At 37.7% G+C, this 20,307-nt stretch overlaps 1 protein-coding gene across 1 annotated transcript in view; it reads left to right on the top strand.

The window, feature by feature from the left end:
- Window positions 1–20,307, top strand: part of LOC121387742 (nicotinamidase-like) — a 76,451-nt gene that overhangs the window by 47,826 nt on the left and 8,318 nt on the right. Inside the window, exons 2-3 of the mRNA XM_041518942.1 lie at window positions 18,215–18,522; window positions 19,689–19,888. Of these exons, the coding sequence (XP_041374876.1) occupies window positions 18,222–18,522; window positions 19,689–19,888 (501 nt within the window). The 5' untranslated portion in view covers window positions 18,215–18,221. The remainder of the gene's footprint in view (window positions 1–18,214; window positions 18,523–19,688; window positions 19,889–20,307) is intronic.

The following is a 20,307-nucleotide window of genomic DNA, read 5'->3' as shown; positions in this document are numbered from 1 at the left end:
AATAGCTTCACATAATCCTGTTAATTAATATGCAACCTTATACGTCAATAACGAGGGGCATTGTTCAACGTTGTATCTTATTTGGGCGCAAGGTTTTCTATTCAGGTGCGGATCCGGAGGGAGGGGGGGGGGGGGGGTGGAGGGTTGGTGGTGTCGAGTGTCATGTGCCTGGGTGTGTGTTTTTTTTTTTGCTCTTGTAAAAGAATAATAAAGGCCCATTCAAGCACGTGTTATCATCCCCGGCGCCCCTCCCACCGACCCATCCCTTTCACAAACCCCTGGATCAGTACCTGCTATTTATGGAAGTAACTAAATTATTTATTTATTTATTTAATACAAAACAATTTAAAATATTCTTTATTTGATAATTTATTTAAAAAAAAATTAATATCATAAACGATAAAAATTTGAAATTTGGAGATTCTGTCCAAAATATGTTAATTTAAAAAACAACAACACGCTATCTGAACTTTATTAAAGTCTAGACTTTAAGGTTTATAAGCACGGGACCTGTTCTAATTTGATTTGAGTCAAACCATACATTGACTGGACTAATATCATAATTTAGTCTTCTTTCGTAGTTTGTGCATTCGCCCACTGACAATATCGTGTATTGACTTGACACATCTCGAAAGCCATTTTACAAGTTCATTCTCACGCTTGTGTGTGTGTGTGTGTGTGTGTGTGTGTGTGTGTGTGTGTGTGTGTATGTGTGTGTTTGTGTTTGTGTGTTTGTGTGTGTGCGTTTGTGTGTGTGTGCGTTTGTGTGTGTATATGTGTGTGTGTTTGTGTTTGTGTGTGTGCGTTTGTGTGTGTGTTTGTGTGTGTGTGTATGTGTGTGTGTGTTTGTGTCGTGTTTGTGTTTGTGTGTTTGAGTTTGTGTGTTTGTGTGTGTGCGTTTGTGTGTGTGTGCGTTTGTGTGTTTGTGTGTGTATATGTGTGTGTGTTTGTGTTTGTGTGTTTGTGTGTGTGCGTTTGTGTGTGTGTTTGTGTGTGTGTGTATGTGTGTGTGTGTTTGTGTCGTGTGTTTGTATGTGTGCGTGTGTGTTGTGTGTGTGTGTGTTGTGTGTATGTGTGCGTTTCTGTGTGTGTCTATGTGTCTGTGTGTGTGTGTTTATGTGTTTGTGTGTATGTGTGTGTGTATGTGTACGTACGTGTGTATGTGTGTAGGGTTTTTTCCGTGTTTGTATGTATGTGTGTGTGTATTTTGTATGTGTGTATCTGTGTATGTGTATGTGTGTATGTGTATGTGTGTATCTGTGTGTGTATGTGTGTATGTTTGTGTGAGTGTGTGTTTCTTTGTGTGTGTGTTTGTTTGTGTGTGTGTGTGTCTGTGCTTATGAATGGTGTGCTTTGTGTGTGTGTGTGTTTGTTTGTTTGTGTATATGTGTGTGTGTGTGTGTTTGTGTGTGTGCGTGCGAGAGTTGTATGTTTGTGTGTGTGTGTGTGTGTACGTGTGCGTGCGAGAGTGTGTGTGTCTGTCTGTCTCTCTGTAGGTATGTGTGTGTCTGTCTGTGTGTGCTTGTGTGTGCATGTTTGTTTGTGTGTATGTTTGCGTGTGTGTGTGTGTATTTGGTGTAAATGTGTGTTTGTGTATGTGTGTGTTTGTGTTTGTGTAGGTGTGTATGTTTGTGTGTATGTCTGTGTTTTTGTGTCTATGTTTGTGTGTTTGTATGTATGTATGTATGTATGTATGTACGTATGTATGTATGTATGTATGTATGTATGTATGTATGTATGTGTGTATCTGTGTGTGTATCTGTCTGTGTATGTGTGTCTGTCTCTCTGTGTGTGTGTGTGTGTCTGTGTATATGTGTGTGTATGTATGTGTTTGTGTGAGTGTGTGTGTTTGTTTGTTTGTTTGTGTGTCTGTGTATGTGTTTATGTGTGTTTATGTGTGTGTGTGTCTGTGCTTATGTGGTGTGCTTTGTGTGTGTGTGTTTGTGTGTGTGAGTGTGTGTGCGCGCGTGCGCGCGCGTTTGTGTGTGTTTGGTGAAATGTGTATTTGTGTGTGGTTGTGTGTGTATATCTGTGTGTGTTTGTGTTGGTGTGTTTGTGTATGTATATATATGTGTGCGTGTATGTGTGTGCGTGTGTTTGTGTATGTATGTGTGTTTGTTTGTGTGTGTGTGTGTGTGTGTGTGTGTGTGTGTGTGTGTGTGTGTGTGTGTGTGTGTGTGTGTGATCGCAGCCTATTTGTCTAGATTGTACTGATGTGAAATTCAGAACTTTGTACCGCACTTCTGTGCGAAACCTTTATATCAATTCAATCCTTTCGACTCTGCTTTGTGCAGAGATACGGTTTTGTCATTCAGATTTACACATGATATGTGTTACATGGCGTTCATGGTATGTGTTACATGGCTTTCGCGTATGTAAGAGGATGGGGACGATGAACTGTCTCGGCGGATTAACACATTACACATAGCGGGCTTCAAGATTTGGAACGCAAGATTACTTATCGATCAGGGGTTACGAAACAGTTTCGGTTATAAAACGGCTTTAGCTGGTTCGACGCTTACGTAACCTATCCTGACACGTCAGTCTGAGCTGTCGGCGAATCTATACAGAGTACAACTATATATTGATTTCGTTAAGCAATTGTCTATTTATCATGCATCATTATATTGTTAATTGGGAAGACATTAACTGACATACCAACGTCTGTATAGATTATTAGGTAATATGATTGAAAAATAATAACTGCGTGAGTCTTTAAAACGGCATATAACAATTTGGTATTACTAAATAAGGTTCGAAGATCGCGTTCTAATAATTGGACAGGTTTTGTGAAAAAAAAGGTTTAAAACGAACTGGAATTTGGCAATCTTTCGATAAACCACAATGTGTTTAACGAAAATTATACTCTGTAAAGGGACATTCCTGAGTTTGCTCCAATTTTTAAGATGTTATCGACTAACATAGACATTTTAAGGATTGTAATTACATATCAAATATATTTTTCTGCATAATATATTAGTGGCTGTATATTAAACGTGTTCTAATATTTCTACTAGGTTAAATTTTATTTTATTTCCTAAAATATACGAAATTATTTGAAGACACAATCCAGTTTGGGCTGCTTACAAATATTAAGACGACCAGAAACACACTGAATATACAGACACTGCTATTCTAAACAAGAAAAAAATATTTAATATGTAACTTTAAAGGCACATTCCTGAGTTCGCTGTATTGTAAGATTTTTCCGACTAATAAACTATTTCTACGATTAAACTTATATATTAAATATATTTTCGTGTTTAGAATATATTTAATGTGTTTCTGGTCGTCTTAATATTTGTAAGAAGTCCAAATTGGATTTTGTCTTCAAATAATTTCGTACGTACGAAAACATTATATTTTAGGAAATGAAATGAAATTTAACCTTGTACAAATATTAGAACGATCAGAAACACGTTTAATGTACAGCCACTAATATTTTATGCAGAAAAATATATTTGATATGTAATTACAATCGTTAAAAAGTCTGTTAGTCGATAACATCTTAAAAATTGCAGTAAACTCGGGAATGTCCCTTTAATCGTAGAAATATTTTATTAGTCGGAAACATCTTACAATGCAGCAAACTCAGAAATGTCCCTTTAAAATTGATTAACATGGATGTATGTTATATCTTAGTAAAAGCTGTTAAAATGAAATTCATACCTTCGTATGTTATACAAACACGTAGGCCTAATGGATATTACTTTACAGTTTCATTTATAAAAAAAAACCCACACCTAAACGACCAAAAACGTTATCCACGATCACGTCGGTATCTCTGTACAATGCGGAGTCGAATGGATATTTGGCAAAATAGTGGTTGATTCAACGAATCGTCTGTAGGAGGACAGCCACTCCCGAGGAGACTCTCCACTGGACAATGCATCCTTCTCGCACCGGCACAGAGGACTGCCACTCAGACTAGTTTACCAAATCAAAACAAACACAGAACAGATGTAATTTGAATAGATATAGCTGTGATAACATGCGCTCATGAATCACTGTCAAAACAGTGATAATATCAAGTGTACACAAAAGAAGAGCATATCCTGCCACACAGATGGCGCCAGCTTATTATAAAATGTACATCACTAAATTCAGGCATATTTTTCACGCATACGTTTAAGGACATAATAATAATACTGAATTTTTTTTTTTTTTAAAAATCATTATTTTAATGTGTTTATATTTTTTGTGACTTCGGTCATTCTTTTGTGTACAAAAGTTTAACAATGGAAAATATGTGGGGGGTTTTAAAACGCTTGTTACATCCCAATACCAGAAAGAAATGTTTTATTTAACGACGCACTCAACACATTTTACTTACGGTTATATGGCGTCAGACATATGGTTAAGGACCACACAGATATTTGAGAGGAAACCCGCTGTCGCCACTACATGGGCTACTCTTCCGATTAGCAGCAAGGGATCTTTTATTTGCGCTTCCCACAGGCAGGATAGCACAAACCATGGCCTTTGTTGAACCAGTTATGGATCACTGGTCGGTGCAAGTGGTTTACACCTACCCATTGAGCCTTGCGGAGCACTCACTCAGAGTTTGGAGTCGGTATCTGGATTAAAAAATCCCATGCCTCAACTAGGATCCGAACCCAGTACCTACCAGCCTGTAGACCGATGGCAGTTTGGGCTTCTTACAAGTATTAAGACGACCAGAAATACACTGAATATACAGACACTGATATTCTAAACAAGAAAATATATTTAATATGTAAGTTTAATCGTAGAAATGTTTTATTTTTATAGGAATCTATATACACCAAAAGCTGTAAGGTATCAGTGGCATCGGGAAGAGGTCAATATCCGCCATCTATAACCGAACATAATTTGGTATTCATTGCGTTTTGAAATATTCTAGCATTAAAGAGATTTCACATGCACACCGTTCACACCCACACCGTTACTGCTACGGATAGAGATAGTGACCTCTCTGTGTGTAGGTAGGTCACCACGTTGGACGGTGATAGGTCACCACTTGGAGTGTAGGTTTCACACCCACACTGTCACTGTTACGGATAGGGATAGGTCACCTCTTTGTGTGTAGGTTTCACACCCACACTGTCACTGCTACGGATAGGGATAGGTCACCTCTTTGTGTGTAGGTTTCACAACCACACTGTTACTGTTACGGATAAGGATAGGTCACCTCTCTGTGTGTAGGTTTCACAAGCACACCGTTACCGTTACGGATAGTGATAGGTCACCACTTGGAGTGTAGGTTTCACACCCACACTGTCACTGTTACGGATAGGGATAGGGCACCTCTTTGTGTGTAGGTTTCACAAGCACACTGCTACTGTTACGAATAGAAATAGGTCACCTCTTTGTGTGTAGGTTTCACAAGCACACTGTTACTGTTACAGATAGAGATAGGTAACCTCTTTGTGTGTGGGTTTCACAAGCTCACTGTTACTGTTACATATAGAGATAGGTCACCTCTTTGAGTGTGAGTTTCACAACCACACTGTTACTGTTACGGATAGAGATAGGTCACCTCTTTGTGTGTGGGTTTCACTAGCACACTGTTACGGATATAGATAGGACACCTCTGTGTGTGGGTTTCACAACCACACTGTTACTGTTACAGATAGAGATAGGTCACCTCTTTGTGTGTGGGTTTCACAACCACACTATTACTGTTACGGATAGTGATAGGTCACCACTTGGAGTGTAAGTTTCATACCCACACTGTAACTGTTACGGATAGCGATAGGTCACCTCTTTGAGTGTAGGTTTCGTAACTGCACTGTTACTCTTACGGATAGTGATAGGTCACCTCTTTTAGTGTATATTTCACAACCACACCGTTACCGTTACGGATAGTGATAGGTCACCTCTTTGAGTGTAGGTTTCACAAGCACACCGTTACCGTTACGGATAGTGATAGGTCACCTCTTTGAGTGTAGTTGGTGACGTCACAACAGTTTGCTTCCCGCTTTTTACCATTAATAGGCCTACTAAACATAATACATTTCTTGGCTAATATATAATTTTAAAAATAAATAAATAAATAAAATAAATTATGAAATAATGAAATAAATAACACTTCTAAGAATTCTGCCATCTGACCACCATGTCGATCTGAAAAAGTTCCAAAACAATCAGTACTGTCACCTAATCACACAAAGCCTTTTTTTCCCTCTTTTTTTTTAAAAGCATGTGTTTTTAAAAGTATAAATTATAAATTATAAACACTTATGATGTTCCTAGCGGCCAGGTATAACAATACAGAGACCCTTTCCCCGACTCGTCTCTTATGCTTATGATGGTTAAAACTGCCATAAGACAGTCAGTGATAATTAATTTCAAGTGTTTTGATACTATTTTTAATTGTTCATCAGTAAAAGGTAATTTTTCATGCTTATTATTCCTGTTATTTTTATATTGTAGTAGGGCCTAACTGGTCATTATAGTACTAGTTATTAGTACTACCTACTAGAACTAAGTACAGTTTTCAAAGTTTTATTTCAGGGATTTTCAGGAATCATATATATATATATATGTAATAAGCAAACTATCGGAAATAAATTCCAGAGGATTAGGAATACTAGGATTGAAAGTCCTGTGGACCAGGAATCCACGTCCCACAGACTTAAATTCCTAGGAATACAAGTCTCACAGACTAGGATTCCGAGGAATGAAAGTCCGATCGGACAAAGATTAAGAAAATCACAAATAATCAGATTGTGATTTACCGTCAAAATATCAACTTATAAAACATATTATTAAACATTATGTTGGTATATACAGAAATTGTCTTTTGCTGTTCGCCAAGTGTTAAGTTTTTTGGAGTTACCAGTTTTCATATATATATACATGTATTTAAAACAATTTTGGGCTACATATTGTTTTTTAGATATATATTTCTACGTGTTGAACACATGAACACATGGCCTACTTTATATCTGTAGTTGTGTTATATACTTTTGAAAAAAGCAAGATATTCGTCCTACTTCAATATGCTGACAAAAACTGTAAGACGATTACAAAAATTCACTCACGTATCTGATCCACAAGTCTATGACGTAAAAACAAATAATTAAGTTGATACTCAAATTTAAAATTAATATTTTGACATAGAGATTTGAACCCACAATAATCTTAAGAGACTCGTACACTTATCAATCACACTACGAGAGAAGACATGCCAAAACCTCACTTTTTTTCTCGTGTCTTTCTGGCAGCTCGTGCAAATTGCAGAGCATAACAAACCAATCTAATTAAAATTAGCTCCACTATTACATGTGGGTCTAACACCAGCCAGTTGGAGCTCATGTCCACCAATCAAAACCTTACTTGCAGAATCCTGCCAGCGATTTAAAAATAATTTGAAAACATTCCGAATTATCCTGAGGGTATACGACATGTTTCGTGTGAATTACGAATGCCTTAAAACATGTTTTATTTTATAAAATAAATAATTTGTAATGTAAAACTGAAGACTGATTTAGTTGTTTTTTTTTTTTTATAAATAAATAAATAATTTTTAATGTAAAATTGAAGACTGATAACCCACCCCGTACGTATTGGTATGGTTCGCTGTACTGCGGCCACTAAAATGGACTCGCCCGATATTTTTAGAATTTGTATGCTCCCAAATAACGTTATAAAAGGCGAAGTGTGATTGGTCAATATTTAAATTATTATTTACAGACGAAATGTTACCTGGACACTGGGGACTACGCAGTGTTGTTAGTTTTAAATCACTGGCAGGATTCTGCAAGTAAGGTTTTGATTGGTGGACATGAGCTCCAACTGGCTGGTGTTAGATCCACATGTAATAGTGGAGCTAATTTTAATTAGATTGATAACAAACGGACATCTAATTTGCCAGACTAGTATTTCTGTCACTGCTGTAGAAGGAATTTAAGTCCGGTAGGAATACAAGTCCTAGGATAAAACCATCTTTAAAATAAACCAGGCATGAACGTCCGGGTAGGACTATGGTTCCTAAGCTATGGAATCCTATGCGTTCCTTTTACACCGGCCTCTGTGGTGTCGTGGTTAAGCCATCGGACATAAGGCTGGTAGGTACTGAGTTCGCAGCCCGGTACCGGCTCCCACCCAGAGCGAGTTTTAACGACTCGGTGGGTAGGTGTAAGACCACTACACCGATTTCTTTCTCACTAACAACTAACTACTGAGTCGTGTGCCCAGAACAGCGTGCTTAAACTTTAGTTGTATATAAGCACGAACATAAGTTAAAACGAAACGATGATTGTCGTAAAGTCATTCTCGTGACTGCACCGATTTCTCTCTCCCTATTACGTTCCAGCCAGTGCTTCACAACTGGTCTAACAAAGGCCGTGGTATGTACTATCTTGTCTGTGGGATGGTGCATATAAAAGATCCCCTGCTACTAATCGAAAAGAATAGCCCATGAAGTGGCGACAGCGGGATTCCTCTCTCAATATCTGTATGGTCCGTAACCATATGTCTGACGCCATATAACCGTAAATAAAATGTGTTGAGTGCGTCGTTAAATAAAATAGTTCCTTCCTCTCCCTATTATCGACGACACCTCACAATGAGCAAACACAGTAACCCCATACCCCTGACCCCGACCTTAGAGCCCAGAGTTCACGGTGTGTGTACATTATCGAGACATATTTTAATAGTTGACAACGAAAGGCAGTCGAATATTTAGGAAGCTCGGAGACGTCTGCTCCAGTTGTGATTTTTAAAGTCGCAGACCCTAGTTTCAGCCGTGAAAACGGATACCAAGTTTGGTTAATCTACAAACCTGTAACACATTTGGATACAACAGAGTGAAACGAGTCTACGACATTAAAACGGGAAAATAGCCTTAAACAATAGATTAGTGCTCGTCTCCATAACTGTTACTTCTCAGAGGTATGTACGTTTTAAAAATACAGTATATGAAAAATGTATTTTGTGGTATTAGAAAAACCGGAATGACCAGAAACACTTCGGATGTAAGGAAATATATATTCTAATGTCTGATTTCAGGTATCAAAAAAAAGGGTTCTAATAATGATCTGCCCCGGATTGGGCCCCTGTCTTCCCAGAGACCGAACCCTGGGGCGGACATGTTCGTAACCGTCGTAGTATATGGCCTCAGATCACAATTAATTTCGCTATATGTTTCTATATAGCCTTAGTGGCTATAACATTTTTATTAATATCAGCAGGCCCGTGGATTTTTGTATGTACCTTTGCCTGCCTGGGGGACACACATACCCTGAAAAGGACAACCCCTGTTGTCCAGCTCTTTCTCCCAGCATATTGGTTTAAACAGACACACCCTCTAAAGCAGGCCGGAGTACACCCATTTTACACAAAAACACTACTTTTGCATGGGCCGGAATTACCACAAACAAGTCTTCAAATGTCAACAAATTACACATGTTTACAAACTACATGCTATCCCCTGTCACTTCAGTCAAATAGCTGCCACTTCATAGCTGTTTGCCATGAAATAATCACAGTCAAACAGCAGACTACTTGCGCGGTCAAATTTCCGGATTTTCGACAACCAAATGGGAAGATAACTGTAATCTGAGGCCATATGAGCATGCTAAAGTATACCGCACCGCATCTATTAATGACAAGTACGCGGTAGTGTTTAAAACTAGGGTATGTCACTTTAATTTCGCAAACATACACCATATAACCGATCAGGTGAGCCTGCTTCTGAAAATTGTAAAAAAAAAAGAAAAGAAAAAAAAGGTGATCAAGTTCAGTGGGTAGAACACTCGCCACGTGTGCTAGGATCGTACCTATCTGTGGATACATTGTTTTTCCCATTCCAACCAGTGCCCCACAACTGGCATATCTTTTGTTAAATTAATATATTCATCGTCACACATTTTATGTATGTCTGTCACGATAATTGGAATGTATCAGTTAGGTTTAAAGACTTTATTAAATTTTGAATATGCAATGATGGTTTTCCTTGATATTCAATGAATGAATGAATGAATGAATGAATGAATGAATGAATGAATGAATGCATGAATGCATGAATGAATGAATGTTTTACATCATCCTAGCACAAAAATACAGATTGGCCACTGGGTGTCAAACAAAGGTAAGTATATTAATATGACCCATGCTTTTGAGACTGTATGTACACAATCTGATTAAAATTAGCTCTACTGGTCTACCAGTAGATCTAACAGCATCGCGTGGACTCCCATGTCCAGGTGACATTTCATCTATAAATAACAATTTAAATATCGACCAATTACACTCCGCCTTTTATAGCGTTATTCGGGAACATACAAAGTCTAAAAATATCGGGCGAGACTTGTTGGTCTATTTCAATATTAAAAAACAGGGGGGGGGGGGGGGGGGGGATGCAGTAATCAACTCTAGATTGTATACTAGTATAAACAGATTTTATGGCTATATAAAATTTTATATTGAAATTAGTTTCTGGCATACTTCGTAATTCACCCGAATAATTTCTTGTACCCTCGGCATAATCCCGAATGTTTTTAAATTCTTTTTAAATCACTGGCATAATTTTGCATGTAAGGTTTTGATTGGTCGAATGAAAGGTCAGCTGGACATGAGCTCCAACGGGGTGCTGTTAGATCCACAGGTAATGGCAGTTAGTGGAGCTAATTTTAATTAGATTTGTATGTACACCAATGAATTATTTATTATGAACAGTTGTTTGAGGAGAATACTATAAAACCAGGCTTGAAAATCATGTTATATTATGTTATGTACTTTTAGCAACGTGCCTTTATCCAAATTTGGTAATCGTATATGTGTATAAGACTAAAGTCGTTCCGATTCAGCGGTTCTCACAGTACGATTCGATCACATGCCATAAGTCGGCGCGACTGATGCATACTGAGAACGCCCCATTTAGCGTCTGGAGAAGAAAATATTGGTGTTATATTTAAAGGGACATTCCTGAGTTTTCTGTAATTTTTAAGATGTTATCGACTAACAGAGACTTTTTAACGACTGTAATTACATACCAAATATATTTTTTTGCATTAAATATTAGTGGCTCTATATTAAGCGTGTTTCTGATCGTTCTAATATTTGTACTAGGTTAAATTTCATTTTATTTCCTAAAAAAAGATTTTTTCGTACGTACGAAATTATTTGAAGACAAAATCCAGTTTGGGCTTCTAAAAAGTATTAAGACGACCAGAAACACATTGAATATACAGACACTGATATCCTAAACAAGAAAATATATTTAATTTATAAGTTTAATCGTAGAAATATTTTATTAGTCGAAAACATCTTACAATGCAGCAAACTCGGGAATGTCCCTTTAAAAAAACATTGATTAATTAATCATCGGCTGTTGGATGTCAAACATTTGGTATTTATGACACGTAGTCATCAGACGAAACCCGCTACAATTTTCCTAATGCAGCAAGGGATCTTTTATATGCACTTTCCACATACGGAAAATCACACACCACGGCCTTTGACCAGTTATGATATTCTGGTTGGAACGAGAAAAAACACAATCAGTTGAATGGATTCACCGAGGTGGTTCGATCCTGCGACGTAAGTACCTCAAACGACTACTCAACCGACTGAGCTAATCCCGCCCTGTAATGACACACTACTTGTTTTAGTTATTTCTGTAAAGTAAATCTGGGGGACTGGGGGACACATACCCCGACCGGCCCCTTATCTAGTTCCTAAAGGATTATTAAAAACACCCCTTCACATCCAGTGAACTCGACGGCCGCAGACCGTTCCATGATGTAAAAAGGATTATAACACAGCACCATTGTATCTAGTTCATTTTGACCTAAAGGCTGTCCGTTTTCGCAGTCTCGTGTATGTACATAAAGGTAAGCCAAGTTTCTGTTGTATTATTGTATATTGTTATTTGACAATTACTATTATTATATAATAATAAACAATGTCAGGGTGGTACCTAAACATACAGGTATTTATCTTTTTATTTGTACTCATTAGATGTACAATGTACAGTCAATCTGAACGACAAAACAGTTATTCATTATCAAGACGTATCTCTACACAATGCAGTCCAATGGGCATTTGGCAAAATAGTGGTTGATTCCATGAATCTCTATCTAGTGCCTCGTCTATAAGAGGACAGCCACTCCCGAGGAGATCCTTTACTGGGCAACAGATCCGTCGTGCACCGCTCAGAGGACTGCCACTCAAAGACTAGTTTTCTAAATCGAAACTAGCACAGGACAGAGCTTTCAATGGATAAATGATGACAGTGATGATATCAGGTGTTCGCGAAAAGTGAACATATCCTGCTTCACCGGAGGCACGCGCCATGAGTACTGCCACCACAGCTGTCGTCTGTCACTTCATCTAAAACGATTACAAAGTGTGCAAGAGTTTCACCCGATAGATGAAACGGTAGACACACGTTCAAAATATGGAATAGCATCCATCAGTCATCATTTAGGTCAGTGATGCATCACATTTAGTAGATATAGCCTCCAAATGTCTACCATAAACAAATCTGATTTTTGAATGCCACCCTTACCCAGCTCACGACCTAATGCTGCTGTTACGCAGGTGGCAGTACGCTATTTGCACAGTTGTTGTCAGTTCGAACATAGAGATTATTATACGGGCTTGTGTGTCTTACTGATTTTACAAAACGGGTGTCAGGAATTTTGTATTGTCCGAGAGAGAGAGAGAGAGAGAGAGAGAGAGAGAGAGAGAGAGAGAGAGAGAGAGAGAGAGAGAGAGAGAGAGAGAGAGAGAGAGAGAGAGAGAGAGAGAGAGAGAGAGAGAGAGCTGGGTATACATGGATCCTGACACGTGTTCCATAGAATTAGATTGATTCACACGCGACTATAATAATTTAAAGGGACATTCCTGATTTTGCTGCATTGTAAGATGTTTCCGACTAATAAAACATGTCTACGATTCAACTTACATATTAAATATATTTTCTTGTTTAGAATATCAGTGTCTGTATATTCAATGTGTTTTTGGTCGTCTTAATATTTGTAAGAAGCCCAAACTGGATTTCGTCTTCAAATAATTTCGTACGTACTCAGGAATGTCCCTTTAACCATATTACAACTGTTATTTTTTAAATGAATAGTAAAGACTGTCTCAAAACATGTCAACCACTACTTAGCGTAGAAAGAGAAGTCATATTTCACATGCATTACACTTGTTATCATACGCTTCACATGGTTTTTATTAACTCGGTTATTTTGAATCATGTAGATAACAATCAATTCTACAAGTAACTTCAAACCAATGGGCTATTTAAATACTACAGAGGTCAGCCTACTTGTAATTGTCAAAGAAAGATTTCAAAAGGACCCCTGCAATTTCCCACGGCAATCGGCAGTGCCGTGGACAATTAAAAACTCCATGACACTGTTTTTGCCTTGAACTCAGGGCTGGAAAAAATTATAGAAACTTAAAGAAAATTATCTTCTTAACCGTTTACGGAGTTTTAACTACTCAGTGCCCCCCCCCCCCCCCCCCTCCCCCCGTCAAAAAACCCAAAACAACAACCCGATAGAAAATCCTAGCCACGGCCCTGGAACTATATTGAGTTTTGTTTTTCAATGGCATGTTTTTTTGCCTTGAACATTTTTTTTGTTAATTGCAGGGGTTGTATGTTTTGTATGAGGAACTATATCTTTAAACCAGACTGTATTGAGCTGCTACACCAAGTACCGACAACCTAGTACAACGTGGACTCCACCTACGTGGGCATACCATCATAGTAGCGCGATAATTCTTGTCGATCGAACCGGTCTAAATAAAGTAGGGTAATCTTCTTGATAAATTAAACGCGCATTATTTAACTTTGGCTATAATTCCTGCCTGGAGCATTGCACATTCCACACCACCAAACCAACCTCCTCGCATGCTTCCGACCGTGTTATCTTGCACCTGTCAGTGTGTGCGGGTATCCCGCTTTTCCCCATCTCCAGTTCTTTTTCTGTCCTAGACGGAGGAGCTGGCAATGGTCAGAACTTGCGCCCATGGCAGGCGCGCGCTATGACAGCTTAAAACTGTTGATCTTGATCTTGACCTAGTATATAGTAAGGAAGGAGATGTTTTATTTAACGACGCACTCAACACATTTTATTTACGGTTATATGACGTCAGACATATGGTTAAAGGGGCATTCCCGAGTTTGCTGCATTGTAAGATGTTTCCGACTAATAAAATAGTTCTACGATTAAACTTACATGCTAAATATATTTTCTTGTTTAGAATATCAATGTCTGTATATTCAATGTGTTTCTGGTCGTCTGAATATTTGTAAGAAGCCCAAACTGGATTTCGTATTCAAATAATTTCGTCCGTACGAAAAAAAATATTTTAGGAAATAAAACGAACTTTAACCCAGTACAAATATTAGAACGATCAGAAACACGTTTAATATACAGCCACTAATATTTTATGCAGGAAAATATATTTGATATTTAATTACAATCGTTAAAAAGTCTCTGTTAGTCGATAACATCTTAAACATTGCAGCAAACTCAGGAATGTCCCTTTAAGGACCACACAGATGTATAGAGGAAACACGCAGTCGCCACTTCATGGACTACTCTTTTCGATTAACAGCAAGGGTTCTTTTATATGCACCATCACATAGACAGGATAGCACATACCACGGCCATTGATGTACCAGTCGTAGTGCACTGGCTGTAGCGAGAAATAGCCCAATAGACCCACTGACGGGGATCGATCCTAAACCGACCGCGCATCAAGTGAGCGCTTTACCACTGGACTACGTCCTTTCCCTAGTATATAGTAACGTGACGAGAAATGGTGTAGTGAGAAGCAGCACTTTCGGCGTGCTCACTTTGACAGTTCTTCGGTAATCTGAGATTAAAGGGACATTCCCGAGTTTGTTGCAATTTTTAAGATGTTATCGACTAACAGAGACTTTTTAACGAGTGTAATTACATATCAAATATATTTGTGTGCATAAAATATTAGTGACTGTATATTAAACGTGTTTCTGATCGTTCTAATATTTGTACTAGGTTAAATTTCATTGTATTTCCTAAAATATTATTTTTTCGTACGTACGAAATTATTTGAACACAAAATCCAGTTTGGGCTTCTTGCAAATATTAAGACGACCAGAAACAAACTGAATATACAGACACTGATATTCTAAACAAGAAAATATATTTAATATGTAAGTTTAATCGTAGAAATATTTTATTAGTCGGAAACATCTTACAATGGAGCAAACTCGGGAATGTCCCTTTAATTTCATCACAGCTATATTTGTTCGATTGAGTTCTGTCCAGTGGTAGTTTTGATTTAGTAAACTAGTCTGGGAGTGTCAGTCTTCTTTGAGTGTTGCATCGTCATCATCACCACCATTATCACTATCATCATCATCATCATCACATCCCCGTCACTCCCATCAGCGTCATCATCATCACCACCACCACCACCATCATCATCGTTACCATTATCATCATCAGCACATCACCAACATCATCATTGTCATCATTATCATCATCAGCACATCACCACCACCATTATTATTATTATTATCATCATCACCACCACCGTCATCAACATCACCATCATCATTACCACCAGCATCATCATCATTACGATCATGATATCATCATTTACAATGTCCGCCTCATGCACTGACCTTCACCGATGTGATGGTGGTAGCGTCATGGTGTGGGCAGGAATTCATGACATCGGACACAACAACCAGATCTGAATGTTCAGCATTACAGTGACGAAATCATCTTTTGTTTAAGCACATTTACCAAATTGGTAAACTTTTTTGGCTAAGTATAGTAGTAGTAGTAGTAGTAGTAGTAGTAGTAGTAGTAGTAGTAGTAGTAGTAGTAGTAGTAGTAGTTGTTGTTGTTGTTGTTGTAGTTTAGTAAAGTAAGTTATTGTGCTGTTGTGAACAAACTTTTTTCTGTCAAGCCAATCCTGGAGAGTGGCAGTCCTCTTATAGGCGGTGCAGGAAGGATGATATAGTCTTGTGTCGTGTTCACATCGGTCGTAAATACTTGACTTATTCATTTATTCTAAAGAAAACTTCATCACATCAGTGTGTCACTGTAAGCACTGTCAGTATACTCTGACGGTACGCCACATTTTGGTGGAGTGCAATCATCTGAAGGAAACTATATATATTTGGAAGAAGAAATGTGATGGAATCATTTCTATTCCATCCTGAAGTTTTGTTGCAATTTCTTCGTGATACTGAAATTTAATCTAAATTTTTATTTTACCTGTCTGCGATATTTGTAATTTTTACATTTTTTTTTAACACTGTGTTTTACTTTAACTGTTAATACTCACTGGATTTTTGCTTGACGATAGTTTGACACCCAACAGCAGATGTAATTTTCGTGCTGGGGTGTCGTTAAACATGCATTCATTCATTCATTCATTAGTAGTAGTAGTAGTAGTAGTAGTAGTAGTGATAGTAATAGTAGTAGTAGTAGTAGTAGTAATAATAATAAGTAGTAGTGGTGGTGGTGGCAGTAGTAGTGATAGTAGTAGTAGTAGTAGTAGTAGTAGTAGTAGTAGTAGTAGTAGTAGTAGTAGTAGTAGTAGTAGTAATAATAAAGTAGTGGTGGTGGTGGCAGTAGTAGTGATAGTAGTAGTAGTAGTAGTAGTAATAGTAGTAGTAGTAGTAGTAGTAGTAGTAGTAGTAATAATAATAAAGTAGTGGTGGTGGTGGCAGTAGTAGTGATAGTAGTAGTAGTAGTAGTAGTAATAGTAGTAGTAATAATAATAGTAGTAGTAGTAGTAGTACTAGTAGTAGTAATAAAGTGGTGGTGGTGGTGGTGATAGTAGTAGTAGTAGTAGTAGTAGTAGTGATAGTAGTAGTAGTAGTAGTAGTAATAGTAGTAGTAGTAATAATAGTAGTAGTAGTAGTAGTAGTAGTAGTAGTACTAGTAGTAGTAATAAAGTGGTGGTGGTGGTGGTGATAGTAGTAGTAGTAGTAGTAGTAATAATAAAGTAGTGGTGGTGGTGGTGGCAGTAGTAGTGATAGTAGTAGTAGTAGTAGTAGTAGTAGTAGTAGTAGTAGTAGTAGTAGTAGTAGTAGTAGTAGTAGTAGTAGTAGTAGTAGTAGTAGTAGTAGTAGTAATAATAATAGTAGTAGTAATAAAGTGGTGGTGGTGGTGGTGATAGTAGTAGTAGTAGTAGTAGTAGCGTCAGCAATAATAGTATAGTAGTGGTAGTATTGGTGGTGGTAATAGTAGTGATAGTAGTAGTAGTAGTAGTAGTAGTAGTAGTAGTAGTAGTAGTAGTAGTAGTGATAGTAATAGTAGTAGTAGTAGTAGTAGTAGTAGTAGTAGTAGTGATAGTGATAGTAGTAGTAGTAGTAGTAGTAATAATAATAAAGTAGTGGTGGTGGTGGCAGTAGTAGTGATAGTAGTAGTAGTAGTAGTAGTAGTAGTAGTAATAATAGTAGTAGTAGTAGTAGTAGTAATAATAATAGTAGTAGTAGTAGTAGTAGTAGTAATAATAATAAAGTAGTGGTGGTGGTGGCAGTAGTAGTGATAGTAGTAGTAGTAGTAGTAGTAGTAGTAGTAGTAGTAGTAGTAGTAATAGTAGTAGTAGTAGTAGTAGTAGTAGTAGTAGTAATAAAGTGGTGGTGGTGGTGGTGGTGATAGTAGTAGTAGTAGTAGTGACAGTAGTAGTAGTAGTAGTAGTAGTAATAGTGATAGTAGTAGTAGTGATAGTGATAGTAGTAGTAGTAGTAATAGTGATAGTAGTAGTAGTAGTAGTGATAGTGATAGTAGTAGTAGTAGTAGTAATAGTGATAGTAGTAGTAGTGATAGTGATAGTAGTAGTAGTAGTAGTAGTAATAGTAGTAGTAGTAGTAGTAATAATAATAAAGTAGTGGTGGTGGTGGCAGTAGTAGTGATAGTAGTAGTAGTAGTAGTAGTAGTAGTAGTAGTAGTAGTAGTAGTAATAGTAGTAGTAGTAATAATAGTACTAGTAGTAGTACTAGTAGTAGTAATAAAGTGGTGGTGGTGGTGGTGATAGTAGTAGTAGTAGTAGCGTCAGCAATAATAGTATTTTAGTGGTAGTATTGGTGGTGGTAATAGTAGTGATAGTAGTAGTAGTAGTAGTGATAGTGATAGTAGTAGTAGTAGTAGTAGTAGTAGTAGTAGTAGTAGTAGTAGTAATAGTAGTAGTAGTAGTAGTGTCCGTATTATTCCTTTATTCCTTTATTATTATTATTATTATTATTATTTTGTGTTTGTTCCAGAAACAGAATGCTGTACTATTCGTGGATAGGCCTACTCTGTGCCTTGGCCGTTCCAGTGACATGCAACTCCAAGTCGGCTCTCATTATCGTAGACGTTCAAGAATGTTTCCTGCAAGGCGGGAGTCTTGCCGTTGCTCACGGAAATCAAGTAGTCCCGGTTATAAACGAGATACGCAGAAAGTATGAAAAACAATTCTCATTGGTCATTCTCTCTCAGGACTGGCACTGTCCTGATCACGTGTCCTTCGTATCAACACATCCGGGTACTTCCCTTTACCAGGTTGTTAATTTGACGTACAACAAAGAAGGTATTTTAATATTTCAGTAATCTGCATTAAATACATGTTATTTTTTGTTTGCTTTGTTTGTTTGTTTTTTGGGGTTCTTTGTTGTTGTTGTTTTGTTTTTGTGTGGGTTTTTTTTTTTTTTTTGGGGGGGGGGGGGGGGGGGGGGGGCTATTTGGATCTAAAATGCAATTACGGTAAGATAATTAAGATTTTTTGTCAGGTGCGTTTTCATAACACAATGGCTGTTTTTGTGTCCGTTAGATACTATTTATCTAACAACCCGTTAAAAGACGTATCCCAATCGCTTTTGTTTGTTAAATACATATACACTCATTTATTTTGGGTTTGGGATCGATCCCCGTCGGTGGGCCCATTGGGCTATTTCTCGTTCCATCCAGTGCACCACGACAGGTATATGAAAGGCCGTGGTATATACTACCCTGTCTGTGGGATGGTGCATATAAAAGATCTCTTGCTGCTAATCGAAAAGAGTAGCCAATGAAGTGGCGACAGCGGGTTTCCTCTCTCAATATATGTGTGGTCCTTAACCATATGCTTGTCACCATATAACCGTAAATAAAATGTGATGAGTGCATCGTTAAATAAAATATTTCCTTCCTATCATAAAACTACCCTAACCATTGAAAGGGGGGTACAGGTCGAACTCATGCCAAATATCGTGAAATAGCATCTATATTGAGGCGGGATGTAACCCGGTAGCGCTCGCCTGATGCGTGGTCGGTGCAGGTTCGATCCCCGGTGGGTCCATTGGGCTATATCTCGTTTCAGCCAGTGCACATTGACTGGTATATCAAATTTGTTGTGTATGCTATCCTGTCTGTGGGATGGTGCATGTAAAATATAGCGGGTACCGTTTCCTCTTTAAGATTACTACTGTTCTCTACCTTTTTGTATTTCTATTAGTGTGACCAGTATTTAATTATTTACTTCCCGGGCTGTGTAAAGCACTCGCCCGATGTCCCATCCATTGCACTACGACTGATATAACAAAGGTCGTGAAATGTGCTATTCTGTCTGGGATGGTTGCATATAAAATATAAAATATGTCAAAATTACCAAATGTTTGACGTCCAATAACCGATTATTAATAAATCAATGTGTCCTAGTGATGTCGTTAAACAAAACAAATTTTTAACTTCTAGCATCTATATCTTGTTTACTTTCAGGACAATTATGTTTTGGTGACAATGTGCCTGACACATACCAACATGGTCTTCACTGCAACAGCACCGCGTATGTTGTGCCGCAGACGTTGTGGCCTGACCACTGCATCCAGAACGTGACGGGGCCCACGTCGGCTGCGTTCTCTAAACAGATGACTCGCAAACAGGACGACGTCGTCATCAGGAAAGGCTTCAACTGTGAGGTGAGATGCCGTGACAGAAGCTTGTATTTATATACTTCTGGATGATGGTGATGACGATACCGATGATAATGATGGTGATAATGATGATACCGATGAATTATGATAATGAGAATGCTGATAATGATAACGATGATGATGGTGATATTGATGGAGATAATGATGATGGAAATTGATAATAATTGTGATGATGATGATGATAATAATGATAAGATGATTATGATGATAAGGTCATGATAATATTGATGATAATGATTATGATGACGACGATCATTATGATAATGATGATGATGGCGATGATGATAATTCATTTTGATGATGACAATAATATTAAATGATGATGATAATGGTGATGACGACTACGACAATGACAATGATGGTGACAACGACGATGATAATGATATGTATATGCACATTGGAAG

The sequence above is a fragment of the Gigantopelta aegis genome, chromosome 13 (assembly GCF_016097555.1).
Source record: "Gigantopelta aegis isolate Gae_Host chromosome 13, Gae_host_genome, whole genome shotgun sequence".
Lineage (NCBI taxonomy): Eukaryota > Metazoa > Mollusca > Gastropoda > Neomphalida > Peltospiridae > Gigantopelta > Gigantopelta aegis.
This window is presented reverse-complemented; position numbering and strand designations above follow the sequence as displayed.